This window comes from Lemur catta, chromosome 24, assembly GCF_020740605.2.
Source record: "Lemur catta isolate mLemCat1 chromosome 24, mLemCat1.pri, whole genome shotgun sequence".
Classification (NCBI taxonomy): Eukaryota; Metazoa; Chordata; class Mammalia; order Primates; family Lemuridae; genus Lemur; species Lemur catta.
In genome coordinates this window covers 4,442,673-4,466,352 of record NC_059151.1, presented here as the reverse complement: position 1 = coordinate 4,466,352, position 23,680 = coordinate 4,442,673, and the positions used below count along the sequence as shown (strand labels likewise).

The 23,680-nt window shown below is 47.7% G+C and overlaps 2 protein-coding genes across 5 annotated transcripts in view; both read right to left on the bottom strand.

The window, feature by feature from the left end:
- Positions 1-1,454: 1,454 nt before the first annotated feature.
- Positions 1,455-8,696, bottom strand: LOC123627300 (AF4/FMR2 family member 1-like). Its single transcript, XM_045536788.1, has 6 exons — positions 8,580-8,696; positions 5,586-5,722; positions 5,233-5,301; positions 4,351-4,488; positions 2,677-2,900; positions 1,455-1,687 (listed from the first exon to the last, which is right to left on the bottom strand). The coding sequence occupies exons 1-6, from the start codon at positions 8,619-8,621 to the stop codon at positions 1,584-1,586; spliced, it is 714 nt and encodes a 237-aa protein (XP_045392744.1). The 5' UTR covers positions 8,622-8,696; the 3' UTR covers positions 1,455-1,583.
- Positions 8,697-8,791: 95 nt separating this feature from the next.
- Positions 8,792-23,680, bottom strand: part of AFF1 (AF4/FMR2 family member 1) — a 162,088-nt gene continuing 147,199 nt past the window's right edge. For all 4 annotated transcript variants that reach the window (XM_045536784.1, XM_045536786.1, XM_045536785.1 and 1 more), the window contains 4 exons: positions 20,893-21,822; positions 12,353-12,468; positions 11,180-11,438; positions 8,792-8,903 (listed from right to left, as the gene is read on the bottom strand). In XM_045536784.1, coding sequence (XP_045392740.1) covers positions 8,808-8,903; positions 11,180-11,438; positions 12,353-12,468; positions 20,893-21,822 — 1,401 coding nt within the window. In that variant the 3' untranslated portion in view covers positions 8,792-8,807. The remainder of the gene's footprint in view (positions 8,904-11,179; positions 11,439-12,352; positions 12,469-20,892; positions 21,823-23,680) is intronic.

The window sequence follows — 23,680 nt, the reverse complement described above, 5'->3', positions numbered from 1 at the left end:
TTCACTAGTAAATAAATAAGAAAACGTGAAACATGCTTGGTAGGAGACGTGGAGGGGGCAGAATGGGGCAAAAGGGGAGAAAAATAAACCTGTTTGTTACAGAGATGACGCTCACTTCTCGATTTTAATACATGTGCAAATTCTACTTCTTCCCAAAAGGGATTAAAAAACAACAACAACAACAAAAAAAAAAACCTGACTTTTAAAAACACTGCACTCAACACGTTTGCAATGATAACCTTCAAAGTTTCAACGAAAAAGAAAATCTGTGCTTACGGACATGGGGATTCTGATGTGTTCTTTCATTTCAGCTCATTGCAAATGGGCCTGGTTTACTGTATACAGCAGGGCAACAACTTCAGGGAAGGCCACAGTTCTCCTGCAACCTGATCAACCAAGTTGACCGAGAACATTCTGGAGTGAAGGCGTGTGGTGATGATTTTTTTTTTTTTTTTGAGTCTAATTAACCACCCCAAATCTCCATATCCTCTCTGGGAGTTCATTTCCCCTAGACAATCAAGGGCTCTCAAAGTCTAGTTTTGCTATAAATATAAAACAATTTTGTAGCAGAAAAATATAGCCTCTCTACAAAGTAGATTTCTTTTTTCTTGTTCACCGACAAAGCTCTGAGTTGGTCAGACAACGTGAGTTACCAAATAACTGTGGACCACAGATCAGCACCTCAAATGCCAGCTCTAATTAAAAATTAAAAAGCACTTCAGCCACCTGGTCGGGCGTAAATGTTGGTTCCCTTCTTCCCCCAAAGTCGGAAACTCAGAAAAGTCCCTTTCGCTGCAGCAGGGGGGGAGATCGCCACGTCTCCCCACACGCTCCGTCGCGGGCTGACTTCCGGTTTCCGGCTTCCGGCTTCCGGCAGGGCGACGGGGAATCGGAGCCGGGCTGAACGCGCAGCGCCCTAGGCCATTGGGGGCCGGGGGTCGCCTTCAATTCTATAAATGACAACAATACTTGCTATTATCAAAGCCACTGTTCGTTGGCGGAAAGTGGAGTGCAGTGGAGTCCTTCACAACCTAACAGTTTACAGATGGCCATCAGAATTTATTAAACAAACATTTCCCCCAAAACTTGAAAGAAAAAAAAAAATCATCCACAAAACCCTAAACCCTTCACCCAAAATCATTGTTTAAAAAAAATTTCCTTCTGGGAATGGACTAGCGTGGCTACTGAGATGACGTGCATTTGCTTTCAGAGTTGAAATTGCTTCTCCTCGTTTCATTTTCAACTTGCATTCAAAAAAAAAAAAAAAAAGAAATGTTTCTAGACCATTCATACGCCCATTCAGGCTACATTGCACTTCTGTTCTTTAGTTAGGAAAGGCAAGATCATCTCTGGGGCCGGCCTCCTCATCTCTGCTTCTGCGTGACCATAGTGTCCAACCGACGATCACACAGTTCTTGAGAGTTTGCATGGACAGATGTCCTGGCCATCTCACGGTGCTTCTCTCCTAGAGTTTGGCATCCTGAATGACACAAACGTCCGGACTGCTTTTGAGGCTTCCAACGTGCAAAAAAAGTTCCCAAGGCATTGAATCAACTTGGGCTCCACGAAGGTGTTTTGGTTCCTTATTTGAGCTGCTGAAAACCCTGTCTTGTGTAATGCACCAGGTCCACCAAGCTGCTGTTGAGGGCCAAGGTGCACGCATTTGTGTTGAGCTGAGCAAAGAATTCTGCAAACAAAACCAAACAAAAACCAAATGAATACACAGGCACACACAAAAAATGGAAACAAACAAAAAAAAAATCAAAGTTTCAGAGGTTATGTCCCCATGATATTCTGCACTTTATCTATCACAGCAAAAAGTCACTATCCGCTGTGATTGCTTGCTAATTCTCCACACGCCTCCACCAGACGACAAATCAGGTTCGCTTTAAAGTTGAACCCATAATGCTTAGCACGGTGGCTGACACTGGAAAATACCTAATTTATACTTTTGGGTCAATGGATGCACAAATGGGGGAAGAAACCCTGAAAGCGTTATTAGTTTGCTAAGGAAGATAAAGCTCGAAGAGGTTATGGGGAAGTTAAGTGGGTACAGCTCGCTGGTTGCCTTCTTCCCTACATGTAATGGCCTGTCTGGCATTCACGTATCTAAGCATTTCCTTAGTGGTCACTGGCGCTGGCACTGACACCAAGCAGGGCCTCTAACAGCAGGCGCTACCTCTCCTAAACCTTGGATGTCTCCAAGGGCCTTCTTCTCCAAGCTAGTCTCAAGGACGTTCAGCATGCTGTCCCTCTCTACTGTAGCCAGCCAGCTTTCTGAACACACGCTGAGCACAAACAGTCCACTCAGCATTTGGGTTGTGCTACTTTGTATCTCAAATGTGTTGAGCCCACGAATAGCCGGAGACTTTCCGTCTTTGTTTGCTGTACCCTTCTGCTAGCATTTCAGTTCAGGCCGAAATAACAACACCAGAACTTCTGAAGAGGCAGGCACTAAAGCCACTTCTAATGTGGTTTTGTTGCTAAGATCTCAGCCAACTCTGCTACAGAGCTCAGGGAAGAATCACGATTGGGCCGAGGCAGAAGGGAGAAAATATGAAGAGTAAAAACAGCTACACGCTTCCTTTTCTTCCAGAAACGGAACATAAAATACAAACCAACATTATTCTCTCCCAATCCCCGTGCCCCTGAAATGACCACCACAGAGTCACTGACCTTTATTCTTCCTTGTAAGGACCTCAGCCTGTTCCCAAAGGTCGAAGGCAGTAAGGACATGGGACGTAATGGTGACATAGGAGGATGTCATGTTCTGGATGGTGACTGGGGTGCTGATGGTGGCAGCCATCGTGCTGCTCCCCACACTGCCAGAGCTCGACTGGGACCCGACGGAGCTGGCAGGAGAAGGCATTGGGGAGCGAGGGGACGGCGTGCCTGTGCTTCTGCGAGGTGCAAGAGGAGAGAGAGAGAACCAGTCAATCACACAGGTTTCCTGTCCCTGACACTGCAGCCCGAGTCACAAAGTCTCAGTGTGTACCCATCCAAACAACGATCCCCGCTAAACACTCCTACACAGAGAGTCACCCAGCGGGCTCCTCTGCATCCAAACATGCTTTCCCAGGCCACTCGCACGCTCTGCTTTCTCTGCTGGACTCTGTCTCTCTTCACCCCCAGTTCCCAGGAAGCCCACGCACGCGTGTATTCCCACCACGCTTCTTTCCTCCGACGCTGAGCACCCGCCCTCCACCCAGCACTCCTCCAGACACCATGCAGACAGCCCAGCTTCCTTTCTGCCACGACTCCAACCTTTTCCTTGCACTTTTCTGCCTACTCCTTTTCCTAGGTCACAGCACCATGAAAGCCGAGATGATGTCTCATTAATCTTTGTATTACCAGCTTGTCGCACAGTAGGTGCTACGAGTAGGCTCTTGAAGAATGCACTGAACCAGTGAACGAACCACGGTGGGACAGGCTCAGAGGAGACTGGGCAGGGCAGTATCAGGCGTTTTATCTTTACCCCACTCTTGGCTGAATATTTGCACGTAACGATTTAACATACGCCTCCACGTGGATCAAACAAGAAAGGCAAGTGAAACCGCGGAGACATTGATGTGACCAACAAATTATGAGCTTGGAATAATATCTCAGAGGCGGGAGTGGAGAAAGTTTTCAGAGGTGAGAAGTTACTTCTCCACCAGAACTTTCTTATTTAGGAGAGGCCATATGGGAGAGTCTCTTCTCTTGAATGTCTGGAAGTGGGGCAGTCATGTGAGGGATATTCTTAAAACAGCAAAACCTATCAGACTAGAAACTTCACAAGGAGTCCAGCCAAACTGAAAAGATGCTAGACAGGAGGCACAGGGAAGAAAACGTCATCTTCATTTTAAAAACACCTGCACAGGGATTCTGTTTTTCAACACCTTACAGCACAGGTCAACAGTTTCGGTTCACAAAGTGGGCTACAGAATTTTGCTGGAGATCATTATTTTCATTCTTAGCATCACTGGTGTGGATCCTGGAGAAGGCGGAGGGCATATGGCTCTGGAAAGTTCTTGTTTACTGACATGCCAAGAAGACGTGTTTGTTATACACGTAAGGGAGAAAGGACTCGGCTCTGCCTCTTGTGTGTTCTCAGTCTCACATCTAAAGATCCTCAAACTGGACATTCTCTGCAATTACCTTTTTATGCTATCCAACCAGCAAAAACCTTGATTTGTAACTATTTCTCAAAAGGCAGAAATATGCTAATGATTTAAGTTTAAGGAGCAATCAGCACACAAATGAAGCCAATAATTTCTGAAAAGCCAAAGACAGACAGACACACACAGTTGCAAGAGGCAAATGAAGAAATGACTCAGTTCTGGGAATTATTTAAATCCCATCTAGAATTACCTTGCAATGCACGGGGAAGGTGCCTGGGCGACTCTGGAAGAACTCACGAAGTGTTCGTTGAGAGTACGAGAATACTTTATTGCTATGTCTTTTTTACAACGAAACATCGCCATGTTCAAGATGGACTGGCAACGCATGCTGCGAACAACAGCAGAAGTTAAAAAGTTCAGGACGTGCTACCCTGCGGGCGTGACCACCACCAGGACAGCACAGCTGTCTAAACTGTTATAGCCTGAGGAGCACAGCGAGTCCCCATTTACGTAACCGTATCGAGAATCTCACCGCACTGTTCATACTAGCACCAAAAGCGAATATTGGTGGAAACCACAACTACACAAGGATATAATTTAAATCACAAGACGAAACCATCTACTGAGTCATCAGTACTGTGGCAGCAGACACCATTTCGTAATAATTAACATCAGTGGTATCACCCACTGACCAAGGCGTCGATCTGCCTTTCATCGTAATTTTCATTTTTTTTTTTTTTTTGAGACAGAGTCTCGCTCTGTTGCCCGGGCTAGAGTGAGTGCTGTGGCGTCAGCCTAGCTCACAGCAACCTCAAACTCCTGGGCGCAAGCCATCCTCCTGCCTCAGCCTCCCAGAGTAGCTGGGACTACAGACATGTGCCACCATGCCTGGCTAATTTTTTTCTATATATATTTTTAGCCGTCCAGATCATTTCTTTCTGTTTTTAGTAGAAATGGGGTTTCACTCTTGCTCAGGCTGGTCTCGAACTCCTGATCTTGAGCGATCCCCCTCCCGCCTTGGCCTCGCAGACGTAATTTTCATGGTAAGAGAACAAATTCGCAATCTTTTTTGTGACAGCGAAAGATGCAAAACCAAACGTACTACTATTTAGACAAAAAAAAAAGTACCCACCATAAAACAGCAAATATTTTCTCCTGTGTTGACGTGGCATCGGAGAAGGATTTTAATGACATTACGAATCTACAGGAAAACACAGAAGTGCATCAGGTTAAACAAAGGCAGCTGGAAAATCCCCAGCGCAAATACATCTTATCGTGCTCGTCTCCGATTTGCATTGGTTTTTCCCGAAGACACGAAGACAGGCAAGCAACGCAGAAGCCAGCCGGGCTTCAGAGCCACGACCTGGCCACTGGGAAACCCAGACGAGCACACGTCTATTCTCGAAAGCACGTGGTTTTGCTCTTACTGAGCCCCGCTGAAATGCAGAGAAGCAAAGAACAGGCGTAACCCGAGCCAGCACCCACTTGATGAGCTCCACGGTGTCCGTGTACACGGCGTAGGCGGCCTTGCACGCCGGGCTTTCAGACTCCATGGCGATCCCACACTCGATGAAGGACAGGACGGCTTCCAGGTACTTGAAAGCCTTCCCCACCTTGTCCGTCTGCAGGAGAAGAGCGTGGGCATTGTTAGGCCGAGCACAGGCTTCCATCGAGTTTCTCACCCACGTTCTTTCGTGCAACCTTCCTCCGCCGTCTCAGTTCCATCACCACCGAGACGTGTGAGAATGAACCAGCTAAAAACGCTAACCGGGGCCTGCCAGCTCTGACCCATGGAAAAATTCCTTTCAGCAAAAATGCATTAGGAAAAAGAAGAGAACTCCGTAGTAAGACTACTCTCTAAGCTTTAAGAAAGCACGTGTCCAACTAAGGCAACGAGCCCCCAGCTGCCTTGTCCTTAGTGTGCAATGATTCAATATGCCACTTTCCAGAGAAACATTTTCCACATTCCTGGAGTAACACAGACACTTGTTTGTGTGTTTCAGTTTAATGAACAGTAGAAAACGTGTATTATGGCTCATGAGCACCAGAGATATAATACCTAACAATAATTGTGTTATGCTTTTTAGAGCCCACCGGGTTAGTGAATCTCCTTTGGCCTCTAGCGTTTGTGGACAAGACCAGCCCCCGGGCCCACAAGGATCAAATTTCAGTCCTTTAAAGGGATATGGAAATATTAATAAAATCAGGCGTTGGTGTTCACCCTAAACCTGAATACACAGTTTTGTCACTCTTCTCACAGTGGCACATGGCAAATTCAACTGAGATGGATACAACTCACTTTTTCTCTGCATGTGGCACGTGGACCACATGTTGAGAGCCGCTGATTAACACGGCGCTCGCAAGTGTGTCTGTATTTCTGCCAATGCCTTCTATTTGGCATGGTCACAAAGAGAATGACAATATCAACAGTAAAGACATAGGTGGAATATAAGGAGACGCTGACATATCAGCAAAGAGACGGTTATGGGCTGCTGCACCCCCGTGCCAGGAGAGGAAGGACTCGTCCCCTTGGTGAGCAACAGGATTACTTCAGTGCAGACTGGTCTTGTGTTTTACCAGTAGTGAAACGAACTGGGTTGCTACACACACACACACACACACACGTGTATATGTATACATATATTCCAGAATATTGAATCTTACTGTAAAATTGAATTTTAAACTTAAATTAAAAATATTTTTTTCTAGACAACCCAGGCTCCGAAGATGAGTGACAGAAAGAATAACAACCACATTAGCACGCTCCAGTTCATCAGAGGTACAGGGCATGACTGGTTTGCTTCACTGATGGGAATCTAATTCTCCAAATTTGCTTATTCAACACCATCTCCTCCATGGAATTTCCAAAATTAATATTGGTCTTAGGGTAGAGACAAAAGAAACTACAGTATAGCACAGCCATTTGCCAATATCCACTTCCTTAAGGATTCTGTAAGGTTAATGTCGACACTCCAGACACAGCGTTGAAGCGACAGTGTCCTGGCTGTCATGCTTCACACAGGGTATGACACAGAGATAAAATAGGATCGATCCTCTACACACAGCTGTGCACTTGATTATTCGGGATGCCAGATGCACACCTTTGACACATTATGCAGTTCAATATTATGGAGAGGGTGCCATACTGGTTTATTGTCCAAACTGGCGTATTTTGAGAGTGAAATGGAATGTATTTATTTATTAAAACGGGATGCAACAGGCGCAAAGCACGACTGTCCTAGCACACCGGAATGGGCGACAGCCCTGGGTAGGAGGAAGAAGAAATGCGTATGTACAGATTAAAACCAGTCCTGGCCTGCTGCGGTGGCTCATGCCCATAATCCCAGCACTCCTGGTGGGAGACAGAGCAAGACCTTGTCTCAAAAAAACAAAGTTCCGTGGAATATTCATCTCACTTGTGTGAATAATCAGGGAATCTAGTGCTGAAAGCATCCAATGTCAAGATAAGCTTTAGATAACTGGATGACAGTGCTAAGTGTTTACTCTTTTCCGAAATTCCAGAGATTCTCAGCCCACCCTCTCCAGCCCGTCTGAGCACAGACGCCCGTCTGCAGACTGGGGTTGGAAAGCACCGGCCAAGATCGCGTGACCACCACAGAGCCGTCTGATTCGGGTCCCCGGGGGCCTGTGGAACGTGTGGGTAGGTTTGCATGTGGAACAATGAAAGCAACTCATGCTCTGCTCCTGTGGCACAAAGTTCGACAAATGCCTTTCCACGGAAGGTTTCGCGTTTACAGGGGTTTACGTTTGGGGAACACACTAAAATACAGAAAAGCCTCAGAGTCTTAGATGTTTAACTGTGGTGAAGGGCAAACATCTCATTATATTGCAGCAGAGATGTAAAAGCATCTTTAATCATGTCTACAACTAGCAACAAAACCGCCACCTTCCTTCCAGAAAGTCCAAAGGGCACCGGCGTGAAGAAAGCCCGTGCCGTTGAGGCATGTTTAACAACAGCACGATCACCGCCTTCACCTTAAACCTGCATCCAACGGCTTTGCTCAACTAACTCCTTAGGTCATTCTCTCAAGCGCTTTAAGATAGACCTGGAATGCAAACAGGGTCCCCCACCCCGGGAGATGGTTCAGAGTGGACACAAATTGACTTTCAAGAGCAGGACTGTTTTTCACATCCAAAGGATTCAATGGGACAAAAAACTACTCAGGTGCTAAATCACCACCAGGTAGATCAACTGTCGTGCACCGATGTGTAAAACCGCGACAGGTACTTTGTACATTTGCCCACGATCAGACTGAATCAACGGAGCCAAAGACAGTAATTGCACCAAGACCCCTCCGCCCTTGTCCCTGGGACCCTGCCTCTCCCGGGTGGCGTGTGCTGTGGCCCCGGGCAGCCCTGCCACCTGCAGTGACAGGCAACGTGGCAGAATGGGCGCTACCGATTTTTTTTTTAATCAGAAGATAGATTCTACCAAAGGGATAAAGAACCAAGACTGACCATTGACTCTGCTTTCTGCTTCAACTTTTTTGCCTCCCTCATGTGAAAATCTGCTTGTCTGCAAAAGAAGAAGAAAAACCAGGGGTGGGTTATATGAGCCGAGAATCACTAGACCAGGGCAAGAAGACTAAGGGACTGACAGAGGAGGGAGAGGAAGGGGAGGGTGAGCAGGGCAGAGGAGGAAGGGCGCAGGGGGGGCGGAGGAGGTGGGGGAAGGAGTCCCAAGTCTTACTTGTCAGACTTCACTTGCGGTTTCCCTGGTTTGGAGTTACCATTTGGCAACGAAGGCACTGGAAAAGGGTTTGCAGCGTCTCTGGAAGGTCCCTTAAAAACGAAAATCAACATACAGATTATATTAGGTTGGTGCAAAAGTAATTGCGGTTTCGGACCATGAATTTTAAATCATTAAAACTAGGCTCAATCCAAGTAGGAACCATTACAATCAACACATTTTTGCCAACGAGAAACAAATGTGTTTATTCCTGTAGCATAAAAATCCATACTTTCAGATTCCATGAACTCTTGGAAAGCATTTTCTGCATCCTGCTGGCTGTGGAAGCTTTTTCCCTGCAAAAAGTTGTCGAGATGCTTGAGGTGGGAGTTGGCTGGCAAGAGGTCAGGTGAATGTGGCGGAGGAGGCAGAACTTCGCAGCCCAGTTCTTTCAGCTTCTGAAGTGTTGGTTGGGCGACGTGTGGTGGGGCGTTGTCGTGGGGAAGAATTGGGCCCTTTCTGGTGACCAACGCCGGCTGCAGGCGTTGCAGTTTTCGTGCATCTCATCGATTTGCTGAGCATGCTTCTCAGATGCAAAGGTTTCGCCGGGATTCAGAAAGCTGCAGTGGGTCAGACCGGCAGCAGACCCCGAACAGTGGCCATGACCTTTCTTTGGTGCAAGCTTGGCTTTGGGAAGGGCTTTGGAGCTGCTTCTCAGTCCAGCCACTGAACTGGCTGTGGCTGGTTGTTGTATAAAATCCACTTTTCATCGCATGTCACAATCCAATCAAGAAATGGTTTGTTGTTGTTGTGTACGAAAAGAAAAGACACTTCAAAATGATTTTTTTGATTTTCGGTCAGCTCATGAGGCACCCACTTACTGAGCTTTTTCACCTTTCCAATTTGCTTCAAATGCCGAACGACCACAGAATGGTAGAAGTTGAGTTCTTCGGCAACTTCCCACATAGCTCTAAGAGGATCAGCTTCAATGATTACATTCAACTGGTCGCTGTCAACTTCCCACGGCCGCCACTGCGCTCCTCATCTTCAAGGCTCTCGTCTCCTTTGCAAAACTTCGCAAACCACCCCTGCCCTGTACATTCGTTAGCAGTTCCTGGGCCAAACTTGTTGTTGATGTTGTGAGTGGTCTCCACTGCTTTTACGACCTATTTTGAACTCAAGAAAATTGCTTGAATTTGCTTTTTGTCTAACATCATTTCCACAGTCCAAAATAAATATCAGATAGACAGCAAGTAATAAGTCATTAGCAAAAAAAAAAAAGGTAACAAATGCACATTAAAATGATGTATAACAACTGAATTTAAGACTGTATTCCAATATCAAATTTCAACAATGCTAAAACTGCAATTACTTTTGCAGTAACCTACTGCAACATTTAAGATCACTGTCCTTAAAGTACCATCCCTCTTAATTAGTCCAAAATCGTATTTCAAAACAAGTAACTTAAACACTGCACACTCTGGCTTGGTCAAGCACTTTCCTAGCTCAGATTCAATAGAACTGGTAGGTTCTAATTGTACTGCGGACTCAAAAAGATGTTAAGACAAGAATGTCGGAGAAAGCAGATAACACACAAAGCCAAACATAACATTTTCTCTTAGATAATACACACACACACACCCCCCGCCAGATTAACAGGAAGAGAGGAACACTTGAAAAAGTAGATATCTTTCCCCCGTTATAGCCAGTGATGCAAATATTTGAGATCAAACATTTGAAGCGAGAACCTGGATACATAAATCATTTCTTACTGCAAACCACCCAGTAGAAAATTAGAACAAAAATCTATTTTGATTTTTCACCTCTGAATCCTTTAAGAATTGACAACTAAATTTTTGTATAATATTAAGTACCTTTCTCCAAAAAGTAGAATTTTAAACACAAACAATTCATTATTGCATTACTTATTTATTTATTTATTTTTTTTGAGACAGAGTCTCACTCTGTCACCCAGGCTAGAGTGCCGTGGCGTCAGCCTAGCTCACAGCAACCTCAAACTCCTGGGCTCAAGCAATCCTCCTGCCTCAGCCTCCGGAGTAGCTGGGACTACAGGCATGCGCCACCATGCCTGGCTAATTTTTTCTATATATATTTTTAGCTGTCCATATAATTTCTTTCTATTTTTAGTAGAGACGGGGTCTCACTCTTGCTCAGGCTGGTCTCGAACTCCTGACCTCGAGCGATCCGCCCACCTCGGCCTCCCACAGTGCTAGGATTACAGGCGTGAGCCACCGCGCCCGGCCTGCATTATTAGAAGTAATGAATAGTTCTCAGGTACCATTATGCGGAACGTATGTTACTTGGGAACTTAAAGTACAGAAACACCAAATATCCCCCGTTTTACACAATACCTGCCGCCCCCACTTACTCTGTGTTCCGTGGAGCTTCCGGAGCCCTTCCCCTCCACTTTTCTGTGCTTGGGAACGGAAGAGTCTTTGTGGTTGCTCTTGCTATTACTGGCACTTTTGGGAGGTTCCTGGCCACAGGCGTCTGGTTCCCGCCTTGACCTCTTATGTGCAGGCTTGGCTGGCTTCTGGGAGGCGGCGGTGGAGGAGGAGGAGGAGGAGGACACTGGTGGGGGAGGAAGCATTTCCTTCTTTGAGGGCTCTGAAGAGGGCCGGGGCGTCCTGGAGTGAAACATTGTACAAACCTCAGCTGAGGCAGAGCACGAGTCACAGGGCTTAGCTGTTCAATTATAAAGGACAAACTGGCCATGGGCACAAAAGACTGTGCATGAAATCACGTTGCGGAAAGGCTGAATTTCAGGGACTTTTTGATGCCTTTGAAAAATCTAGCCCTATCTATTAGTAATAAATGAAGTTGTATAATTTTTCACTAAGCTTGCAGAGTCTGCCATCGGTCCCAACTTCCCTAGCCAGTCCCAACCCTTGTCCGGTGGCTCCCCGTCCCGCACCCAGGTGCCCGCTCCACTCCGACCCCCCCTCACATCTCTGTTGGCTCCCCCTGGGGGACACGACGCACTTGCTTTTGTCAAGTCATTTTGTGAAGCACTTTCTTGAATAAATCAGAGACGAAATAATTGCTTTTTATATTCATGCTGTCCTGGCACTGCCACCTGTCACCCCTCTCCCCAGCAACAGGCACAAGGGGTCCTGCAGATTCTCACTCATCTCCAGAAAAGAACGTGGAACCCTGGCTCCCGGGGGCCACAGGCTGGCTCTACCACCCAGGAAGAACTCTTTGACGTTAGCCAAATAATTTTATCTCTGTGTCTCCGTTTCCAATTCTGCAAAGTAGGGATGATAATAATAGTACCTTTCTTATTCTCCTTTAGAGAAAATATAATTCCACATGTTTAGGAAATTGTCCACAGTAAAAATGCTTCTGAAAAATCTAAGTCTGCTGCCAAATGAAAGGTCCTTATGGATGAAAGCAACACAAACTCAGCACGTGACAAAACCAGCCCTAAAGGTTTACTGACGCCCTGATTCTACTGCAGAAGAAGAACTTTTTTGTCATGTCCACGCCCAAGACGACTTGAGCGCCTTTGAGGTTAGGCTTTGCTGATCTCCATACTCACTTTGTTTTAGAAGATTCTTTGTGGGAGGAGGAGGAGGATGAGGATGAAGAGGACTGTGATTTGGTTTCTTTCTCCAGTCTGACTTTTTTGTTATCATAGTCTCTTTCTGCTTCACCCTGTCATTATAACACAACAGACAAAGCAAATTGTTACAGACATAATTGCACAGACGAGAAAGGAAAGAAAATACAGAAAAGGCAAAGAGGGGACTTGAATACATGAGGGCGTGTGACGTGGGTGGGGCAGGGGACAGACAGTCCAGATTTGATGCGATTTCTGCCTGAAGAAAGACTATTCCTCATACCCAGGAAAGGGACTTGTCTAAATAGCTGACAACAAGATGGCTAAGCAGACTTCAGCATATCATCAATGTTTCTCTAAATATAAAAGAATCAGTAAAACACGTATATTCACATCAAGTAACACAGAATATTTTTAGGAGGTTCCCCCCACATCTTTCAAAAGAACCATCCGCTTACACCCATTCATGTATTGTTTGTATAAAATTCAGAGTGAGATGCTTAAAGCTTGACTTGCAATGAAACATAAGTACAGTGTTGAAAAAGAACCAGTCTATGAAATCCTCTGCATATCCTACAGAAAGGGCCACAAAGCTACATAGCAACAACAAAAAAACAGTTGCTCTGGGATTCTGGCTAACATTTGCTCTCCTCCGTCGATTTAATTTTCTTTCTTTTTTATTGTTTATTTATTTATTTGAGACAGGGTCTCGCTCCATCACCTGGGCTAGAGTGCAGTGGAGTCATCGCAGCTCACAGCAACCTCAAACTCCTGGGCTCAAGTGATCCTCCTGTCTCAGCCTCCTGAGTAGCTGGGACTGCAGGCATGCGCCACCACACCTGGCTAATTTTTTCTATTTTTTATAGAGATGGGGTCTCACTAGGTTGCTTAGGCTGGTCGTGAACTCCTCGATTCAAGCGACCCTCCCGCCCTGTTTTCCAACTTCCCCAAATTGTCTTCTTCTCTCTCTCTCTCTCTCTCTCTCTCTATGGTTTTATTTTTCAAAAGATTTAATTGCAAAATGAAAGACTGCAAATACAATTTTAGTGGGAGGAAGGGAATTTGCAACTACAGAATTTAAGGACTTCAGGAGCATCCATTTATACCAAGTAAGGTGCAAACAAATACATTTAATCATTAAAAGAAGTCTTCATGGCACGTGTCTTTTTCGTGTTCTTGTGCCGGGCTTGTCAACACACCTTAACAAGATGTCCCACCCACAGACTTCATGGCAGCTTCCTTCCCACGGGTCCGGGTTCAGGAAGGAGGAGCCCACACACTGTCTGGCAAGTGGCAGGTGAGTGACAGGTGGGAGTCCTTCGATTAATTCTCATGTGCGTTTAGAACAAAACTCCCCAAGTGTCAGGTCACCGAGTCAGGAATCTGGGACACCAGCAGTCAATTTAGAACAATCGCTAACAAGCCTGAAATCCTCTCTTAAGCTGTTAAAAAAAAGAATTCTTCCAGTTAACTGTGAGAGGTCCCAGTGCTTACCACTGCGCCTTCCTCTTCTCCTGAATTTCTCCAGGAGAAGTGAATAAAATCAACATGTGTAGGCTCAAGGTCTGCCCAGACACCAAAAAGCAGCCTGGCTCCTACAAAAGGATGGGAAATAGAAAAAACGTGCCCTCCCTTCTCCCGGCATCCCGCCAGCCAGCCCTGCCTGGACTCCTTTGCAGAAGCACTTTTATTCATTTATGCATCGTCCTGTTTCAAACAAGATCGTTCAGGGTTGGCTTACAGAGATACTTGCTTTGAACCTTGGGGCGTGTACAGAAGCGAGAACACTCAGAAGGGAAGAGGGCTGGCTTGTCTGAAGTCAAAGTGACTTCAAAGGCAGTGCAAAAAAGGGAATGTAGTAACTTTTATATTGATTCAATGTTTTTTCTTCATGTATAATAGATGTACATATTCTTAGGTTGACTAAATGTTGACATTGTAAAAATTGTTTTGTAGCCCATCCTTCTGTACGAGGTAATATTTTAGATACATCGGATTCAAGTTATTAAAATTATTTTTTACTAGTTTTCTTTTCCATTTTTCTCCTTTTGTAGTTTTTAACATGGCTACTAGAAAATTTAAAAATTACGTACATGCTCGCATCTTATGCCTGCTAGACAGCACGGCTGTGCGGCGCACTAGACAACCTGCAAATCAGGTTCTGACCTTCCAATCAGCCGACGCAAAGAAATTACGAACACTCTGGGTAGAAAAAGAAATCGGTTCCTCAGGAACGTAATCCCTCGTTACAGAAGGTGGAAGAAATGCATCGCGAGGGACCCGAGGAGGAGACGATCCATGCGGTCAGCAGGCACGTTTGAAACTCACGACTGAAACGCAACAGGCGACCCCACACCTGCTTCCCCCGTGAGCGCGGGCCAGTCGCGGAAGCCCAGGGCGGCTGGCTGGGGCCTTGCGACAGGGCCCTGCCCAGCACACAACCCTCCGTTCCACGGCTCAGTGGTGACACTCGAGGGACGGCCAGTGGTGGTGGAGAGAAGAACAATCCACTGGAAACAGTGGGGTGAAAATAAAACCCAACCACCGGTACCAGCAACCCCCTCGTCAATCGGACACCTAAGGGTGCCCAGGGTACCCTGTCACCAAGGGGCCCAGTGAAGTCTCTTGAATTTTAGATTTCAGACCACACAGCTGGGTCTAGCAGGCATTGAAAGAAGATGGGAAATTTACCTTTGGGAAAAGTCAAAATTTGCTGAAATACCCAGATTGACATTAACTCGCATACGAGCACTTAGTAAAACACATTTTTTCCTTGTAGTTTCGATGGCTGGGAGAAAGCATCCTTTATCTCCAGGCAGTTAATGACCCACACAGGTCCCCACGGCAAAACTAAGCATAAACCACCCACAAGGCTACTTCAAAAAAGGAAACACCAAAGTCCAGAAGTGGCATGAGAGTTGTTTGTGTATTTTCATTTTCCTTTAGGACAGGCTAGCTGCGACTGGAAACCAACGTGGCAGACCTCATAAGCCACACGCCCGTCAGTCCCCACAAACTGATCAGGACTCTGGTGGTGCCAAGAGAACAGCCGACGAAGAAGAAACACTCACTTCAGTGCTGGTGTTTAGCAACTTAGAAGCGGGTAAGCGGGTAGGTAGCAAGGAAGCCACTCAACTCAATACAGCAAAAATCCTCTTCTGCTGACTCGCTTAACTGTCGAGATCGAGCCTGTAGGCGGGCTTGGAGTTAGTGTTCCTTGTGTACACTGTGCCCTTGGAACTTCGTCACCTTCTGCCCGGAACAGTCACAGAGGCTGGCGCAGAAACGAAGCTTCGCAGCCTGGGGACACAGCGAGGTCCCTGACAGTGGGACTCACAGCGTATAGTCGCCAGCTCCAGGAAGGGGTCACTCGAGTCTGAGCCACGTGCCGCACGGCGGTGAGAAATGAGACCAGAACCCCAAGAACGTGACCCCCCGAGACGCAGGAGGCAGGGCAGGCTCTAGGTCGCTAGGGGTCCAAGAGCTGTTTGAAGATCAGATGAGAACGGTCTATCCCCAGATCACCCCCGTTTCAGGGAATCCAGTTTCCAGTCTGGGCTTCAGAAATTCCCCCCTTTCCACAAGGCTGAGTGTCGCAGGGTGGGGCCCGCACTTCCCCCAAAGGAGGCTGCGGGCGCAGAGCCGGTCCTGGCCTGTCGGGTCAGGCAGCACCAGGTGTCTGCCACAGGCCCTGCGCCCGCAGAACGCAGCGACAGGGGAGGACGCAGCCGTGAAAGGACGAGATGGCCCGGCCGGCAGAGTCTGGCCTGTGACACGCCGCACGCGGGGGCTGGGGGTGGCAGGGGAAAACGATGGCCGCTTTTCCCAGAGCCGACACTTGCTTTGTGCTGCAGAGTTTCTGACACGTGGCAAGGTACAGTCTGTGCAGACGTGGTTACGGGGGAGCTCGGCTGTGACGCGGGTACACGGGGCACCTGCACGAGCAGCTGAAACGGAGGAGGATGCGTGGGCGGTGGGGACGCGGCTGGAACCGCCAGGCAGCTCGCTGACCTTGTGCCGCTCTGACACACAAACACGTGCGGAACAGGGAAGATCGCTGGGCTGGGGGCGACCTGAGCTGCAGACCTGCCCTCCCTGAGCAGCCAGGAGACATCAGCGCCCCTCTCCACCCCGTCCATGGAAGGCAGCGGCTGGCCGAGTGCCGCCAAGGTTCTTCAGCGCCCACGTTCTAAGACCCTGTCACCTTCCCCCAGAGGACAGCGAATGAGCTTGGTGCTCGTGGAGCACAGAAACTGGAGGAGATTCAGGTACTCCCCTGCGATTTGCCCTCTTTCAGTAAGGAGACGACACAAGGGACACCAAGTCCAAGTTCACACCAAGAACAGGAGCAGAGACTTACTGAGAAGACAGGTTATTTTCACTGGGATAAGTACTACAGAAAAGGGAAATTAATCCCATTTTTCTCTTCAGTAAAGGAAGGCGCACAGATGTCAGAATGACTTAACACGGCCTTCGCTCATACAAGCACACGCTTATGACATTCTGCTTAGGGTAGCTATCAGGCTGTAAGGAGCTCTGGCAAATTGTTTTAAGTGTTGATTTTCCAAACCCTGGATTTTGAAGAATAACTGGGGATGTTGATCTGGAGAAACAACCCAAGAAAAAGACAGATCTTAGATAGAAGGACTGAACCAACCATTCCAAGGAACAAGAAACACCATAACTTACTTCCCTTCCTTGGCCCTCAAAACACATATAAATGATGGCACAGAAACTTATTTCCTACAAATGTTGAAGTTTCCTGGTCAGTAAAGCAATTATTTAGAAAAAGGACAAGAAAGACTTGAATGAAGTACTTCCTTATTTGCCTAAATGACTATTAAGACAGATGATCCAGGCCCAGCACAGTGGCTCACGCCTGTAATCCTAGCACTTGGGAGGCCGAGGCGGGTGGATCCTTTGAGCTCGGGAGTTCGAGACCAGCCTGAGCAAGAGCGAGACCCCGTGTCTCTACTAAAAATAGAAAAAAATTATCTGGACAGCTAAAAATATATATAGAAAAAATTAGCCGGGCATGGTGGTGCATGCCTGTAGTCCCAGCTACTCGGGAGGCTGAGGCAGGAGGATCGCTTGAGCCCAGGAGTTTGAGGTTGCTGTGAGCGAGGCTGACGCCACGGCACTCACTCTAGCCTGGGCAACAGAGAGAGACTCTGTCTCAGGGGAAAAAAAAAAAAGACAGACGATCCATTTATCTGACGGGCAGTCCACTGGGTCAGATGACTGACTACCGTGAGGTATCATGTATCAGTGCTCACACCACCACGGAGCTCACAGAGTCCTCTGCACGCTAGATGCGTTTTTAGACCGTGCAGAGATGTGTTTTTAGAATGCACCTAATGCATCACAACTGCACTGGCCTGACTGTGACTTACTGTATATTGTGATTCTCAGCTTCTTTTTTCCAAATCTAAAAAACACAGGCTTGGTTTAAGAATTATATAAAGAATATGTAGGTGGGTATTTTGAAATCTACACTGTAATCAGGTTGCCGAAACCCAGCGGCGTACGTAAAGAGCACTGTGAGAGCCTGCCCATTCACCCTCAGTTTCCCCACTTGTCCTCGTGACCTGTTCCTCACCCACCCCTTTAGAGTGGTGGAAAAATACGGTGTGTTTCTGTAGGTGCCAACCCTGATGGCTTCATCCCAGCCGTCAGCCACCAGTGACTCTTTCTGATCACTGTCACCCACTTGCAAGTCTCAAATGGCTTCAGGGGTCTGTAAACCCTCTGAAAATCTGTGCTACATTTGGTGCCAGGAGAGGGACGCTCTCTAAGGGGCCTTTAAATAAAAACACTAATTCCACTAACGTGAAGGATTAGGAACATTCTTCAGTTGCTCTGACTACATCTGCAGAGAGCTTTTTTTTAGCGTTCACGCTTAAAACGAAGAAAACGAAAAGTCTTCACCATCCAGCCGTAAGGCCAAGTGCCCGAGCTTCACAGCAGGGGGCCGGGCCACGTGCTGGCGGCCACTGGCTGCCGGGGAGCCCTGCCCACGCAGCCGAGGCACGGCGAGGAGAGGGGGACCGTGCCGCACGGGAAACGACTGCAGATTAACCTGTCCAGGATCTCCCACCTGGAATCCAGTGGGAGGTAAAAAAAAAAAAAAAAAAAAAAAAACCAGCAACAACAACAACAACAACAACAACAACAAAAAAAACACCACCCACAAAGGACACATGACTCTCCTCTCTGATCATGAAATAAGTATACAGTTGACTGGCTTTTACATTTATTTATCTGGATGCTTCTATGTAATGTTGCTAACTAATAACCCACTTGAGGAAAGGAATTCGGGCTGCCTGGCTCAGTGACGTCGGAACACTGCACACCCGAGGCATTTTTAATCCAAAGGGCCAGCTCTGCACGATCCGGGGCCCTGCAGCAAGCTCCGCTCCAGTGGCTCCCGGCTCTGACGGGCACCAGGACTGCACGAGGAATTTAGAGAACACCAGTGGGGTGAGGGGACCCCACCACCACCACCGCAGCTGAAGCTGCCCAAGGTGACTGTAACGTGTAGCCGGGCTTTGGAACTCGTGGGTCTGACATCAGTCCTGCCAGTACCGCGGTGAGCGACTGGTCCAGGGCCTGACCTTTCTCAGCTGCCTGCCGGGGCTTTAAAGAAATCACACACTCGATTTCGACGAGGGGAACATTGTGTCTGCATGCGCCAAACAGACAGATGAAAGAGCTGCCCTTAGAGGCGTCCAGCCAAAGCCTGGGAATGGCTTTTAGAGGGCACAGTTCTTACAGTAAACAGGGAGAGCTAGAAGTTTCCCTTTCTAGAGCTGTGAGCAACACTTCTAGATTTGCACTGGGGCACGAACTGGGCTGAGAACTCTCTGGGGGAATCCTCCAATTTCTGTCGTTTCCACCTACAGGGAAGCATTTTAGAAGGAACTGCTTCTCCTCACTCCAGCTCATGCAGAAGGCCAACACTGGAGGTGACACAGGACCAGGGCAGCTGGGCGAGTTCCCAGGAGAGGGAGGTAAATGAGGGTTACTCTCTTTTTTGGAGACAGAGTCTCGCTCTGCTGCCCCTGCTAGAGTGCAGTGGCTTCATCGTAGCTCACAGCAACCTCAAACTCCTGACCTTGAGCGATCCTCCTGCCTCGGCCTCCCCGAGTGCCAGGATTACAGGCGTGAGCCACGGCGCCCGGTCAATGAGGGTATTCTTGCAGTTATCTCAGGTATAACAGAGATGCAGGTATCTTTTCCCTAACTAGGACCAGCACAATTTCCTCCATAAAGTTTTGTACCTTTCACACACAAACAGCCTCATCCCACTTTAAAAAATTTCAGGTTTCTGAATTGAATATATGCCCTTTTCTAGCTGAAACAGCACCAGCAGTCCCCACCTGGTCCCGTCCCATCCAGCCTGCCCACGGCAGCTGTGGCGGCAGTGCACACCGTCCTGTCTCCCACGACAAGTTCCAAGAAAACGGTTGCCCTTTACGATGCGGCAAAGTCGTGTCATATTTTTAACCTAGTGGATTAATGAGTCGGATCTCAGACTCCACAGCAGGCTTCGTGATCCTTTTTTCCTTTGTTATTCTGAGCTAACTTTCACAGCTGACTCAGAAGTTTATCACGTACTTAGAGAGGTGTTAAAAGTTTTATTCCTTCGCAGGAGAGCAAGCACTGGCCCTTCTAGCGCCTTTGTCTGTGTGTCTTGGGCAGGTGGGCTTGGGAATGCCACTGGCGAAAAACTCATTCTTCTTTCCTCATTGTGAAGCAGCAAAAAATACATCAAGAGCTCAGTGACTCAAAATAGAGGAAAGAGACTAACATAGTGGTATGTACAAGTAATAGAGGGTCTTAAATAATGCAGGAATTTCTTTTTTACTATGTCCATTCTACATGTCCAAATGAAAGTTCCAAAAATTATAAAGTGACAGATGTGAACATTTTGCCATGTACTACAGCAGACAATCTGACTCAACAAGATACCCCATCCACACATTTAATAATTCCAATGAGGTGTCATATGGTCATGAGTTAAAACATGGATATAATATCAGTATTACAGATCATACTGCAAGAGTAAAATCTGTATGGCACAGCACTTTCGCTAATTCAGAATACGAATTTACACTTCAGTTCATGTAAGATCTTAATTTTTAGGGCAAACCCTAATAGGCCAGGTGGTAAACACCAGTGTTCTCAGAATAGATAAGAATGTACCCCCAAATGCTACAGTATCCTAGAGGAAGCTACCGTTTCCAACCCTTGCCTCGTCTCTTTTCAAACCAGCAAGCCTGAGGAAGTCCAGGGACACGTGTCATCACCTCCTGCAGAGCGAGAAGCATCCAAGTCCCGACAACGTGTGACTCTGGTAGAAGGAGCCACATGGAACCAAAGCCAAGATTTGCAGCCTCCGCCACGACAACTCAGAGTCGGGTTTAAAGCAAGGGCCGAGCAAAGACCCTGCGGCGCCAGCAGCAGGGACATTCTGGGGACAAGCCCCGCCGCGGTGGGGGCGGCCTCCCCACACTCACCTTTCTCTTTTTGGCCAACTTGCTCGAGGCGTCCGAGCCTCTCTTCTCAGAATCCTGCTTCTTCCCCGTGGGCGGCTGCTTCTCTTCCGGTTTCTTTGGGCGGCTCCCCTTCCCGGGGGGCTGGGGGACCCGCGACAGGAGGTCTAGGTTGATCTTCACCATCAGGCTTTGCGGGGGAGGAGTGTCCCTGAGCGGCGAGAGCAGCCTGGCGTCTCTCGGAGGCAACGGGAGTTTGTCTCTGCGGCCGTCCTCCTGGACGACCACGGCCTGGCGGCAGCCACTAGTCCTGCCACCGCCGCCGCCACTGTGGGGGGGGCCCTGGCTCTGAGTCAGGGGGACAAGGGCAAACTGCCCGGGGCTCCTGTCCTCCACATCGTCCTTGGTGGCCTCTGGGCCGGCGAGCGCCTTAGACGGGGCCGGGACGGAGCTCTTGTGCTTCCTCTTGTCGCAGGCGGCGGGCGCCGCGGGCCTCGGCTCCCTGCTGCCCGCAGCCCGGGGCCTGCCTTTCGTCTTCACCTTGGGCTTGTCTTTGGACGCCTGGTCGTTCGGGCCTTGCGGGAGCCCGGGCTCGCCCTCCGCCTGCAGGCCGGCCGGGGCCGGGCCCGGGGCCTTGGCCGCCTTCCGGGGCTGTTTGCTGCCCACCGTCTGCCTCTGCGGGGGCTCCTGCTGGGCCAGAGACTTCGGGCAGCTTCTCTTTCCAAGCTGGGGGTCTTCGGAGGGGACGCGGGGGGCTTTGCCTGAGCTTTTTGGGGGAGGATCTTTGGATTCAGGACGCTCCTGGCTGGCGGTGCCACTGTCGCTGCCGCCCTTGCCCTCCTGGTGCCGCCGCGGGGGCTCTGCGCTGCCCGGGCCCTCGGGGGCCACCGCCGGCTGGCTCACCTTGGTCAGCCAGTTGTCCAGCTGCCATTTGTTTGTCGTTGGAGGCTCGGGCTGAAAATAAGAAAATAGGCAACAGTGTTAACCGCCCGATGATGCTAAACGCTTTTGCATCAGTCACCCACTGCGCAGCTCTGTCCCAACCCAGGAATTCGGGTTCTTTTTACCCTCCTCAAATTGTAAGTCGAATAGTATAACAATTAGCTCTTAAAATAACCTTCAATTTTTTTTTTTTTATAACCTGAGAACTTTGTCATAGTAGAGACTGAGTTTTAGGCCATTGGCACCTGCTGAGAAATCTTTGCAATACAAATATTGTGTTCTAATAGTAATTATAGTATAATCTCAATAGAACTGACACATTTTGGCCTGTAAGTTACTCTATGGGAGAATAACAGAGGGAAATGGAGAATAAAAAATCCTCTTATCAAGGCGTACCCATTAGCCACCTGTTTCCAGAAGGTGGCTAAGGAGTAAGCTAAGTTCTGGTGATCATGCCTGGGTTTCATGCTGTGTCTCTTTTCTGACATACTTTTCAACTGAAAATGACTTTCCTTCCAGAATTGACATCATTTCTTTTACTTAAAAAACATCACACATTGAACATGTATATGTGACAAGGTTATCAATGCATCACAGATATATTCTGATTTTCAAATTTTACACCTGGATTAAAAGAATCAAGTGAGGTCACGTTAGGCAAGCATTAGTCCCACTTGGAGTCTTTAAAAGTCAAACAGCGAGTCTCTTGTTGCAGACAGCCTGGTCTGAAACAGCACCTACGTTTCTAAGACACAAAGGGAGGGCGTGACCTTAAGACCAGTGAGACTGTACGGATTACCTGTACCACTGATTTGGTAAATAAAACCAGAAGTTTCTGGCCTCCACTGTTACTTGAACTTTCCACTTTGTTGCTAAATTAAACTACTGACACATCCCACCATGTCTTAGGAGGCTTAGACCTTAGTAACAGAATGACAGAGACCCTTTATCCCCAGGCCCCACTACTGTATCCTGCATACCGTGGGGTACAAGATATTTGTGCATCCCTGTAGGCGTATTACTACACTTACAAATTTTTTATCACATAGGGTGATATAGTCTAATAGTGAACGGTGATCGCACTTATTTTAAGGGTAGCACATCACCAGCTTACAGGGTTTTCTAAAGCTCCATTCCAACAGGTGGCTTGTAAGTCATAAACACAATGCACCAGGAAGTTAACTGAAACATATTCCACATGGAATTTAACTGATTCAATTATGAACAAAGAGACCACTCCAGTAGGTGGAGGATTTTAAGGGGAAGATTGCTGATAGTTTTCCAAGTGGAATATCCCAAATAATTCAACCCACAAAAATACGTAAAACGTGTGGATATGACATAAAGGCTTTTTGGTCAGAAAAGAGTTAGGTAATAAAATTATCAGGGAGGGCTTAGTGTGATTGTAACAGAACTAAGGGGAACTTTAAGAAACCCAGGTAGGACCGTACTTTGGGCAGAAAGATGACTGCATCATTCCTTTCTTTATTGCCTACCCCAAACTGCTGCATGTGAAACCACAGCTCCTTCATGGCTTCCTTCACTGACATCAACTGTATACCCTGCTCTCGTGAATTTCAGGGCAGGGAGGCAGGAGAGATGGAAATCACTATTACGTGGCCAGGCGTTTTTGCCACACGTAATCTACATCTGCATTCAGTATTCTAACAAGGCAGGAGGACTGTGGAGGGTAGAGAAAAGATTGGCACACAATACCTTCTTGTCAGACATGATTTCCTGCAAAAACTTTGAGGGTGTAGCAACAAGAGTGGTTAACTGATGGGACAGGGTAGTGAGACCCACCACTTGCCAGGCACGTCGGGAACCAGCCCTGCACACCCTTCCTCAGGAAAGGGATGGACGTGTCTCA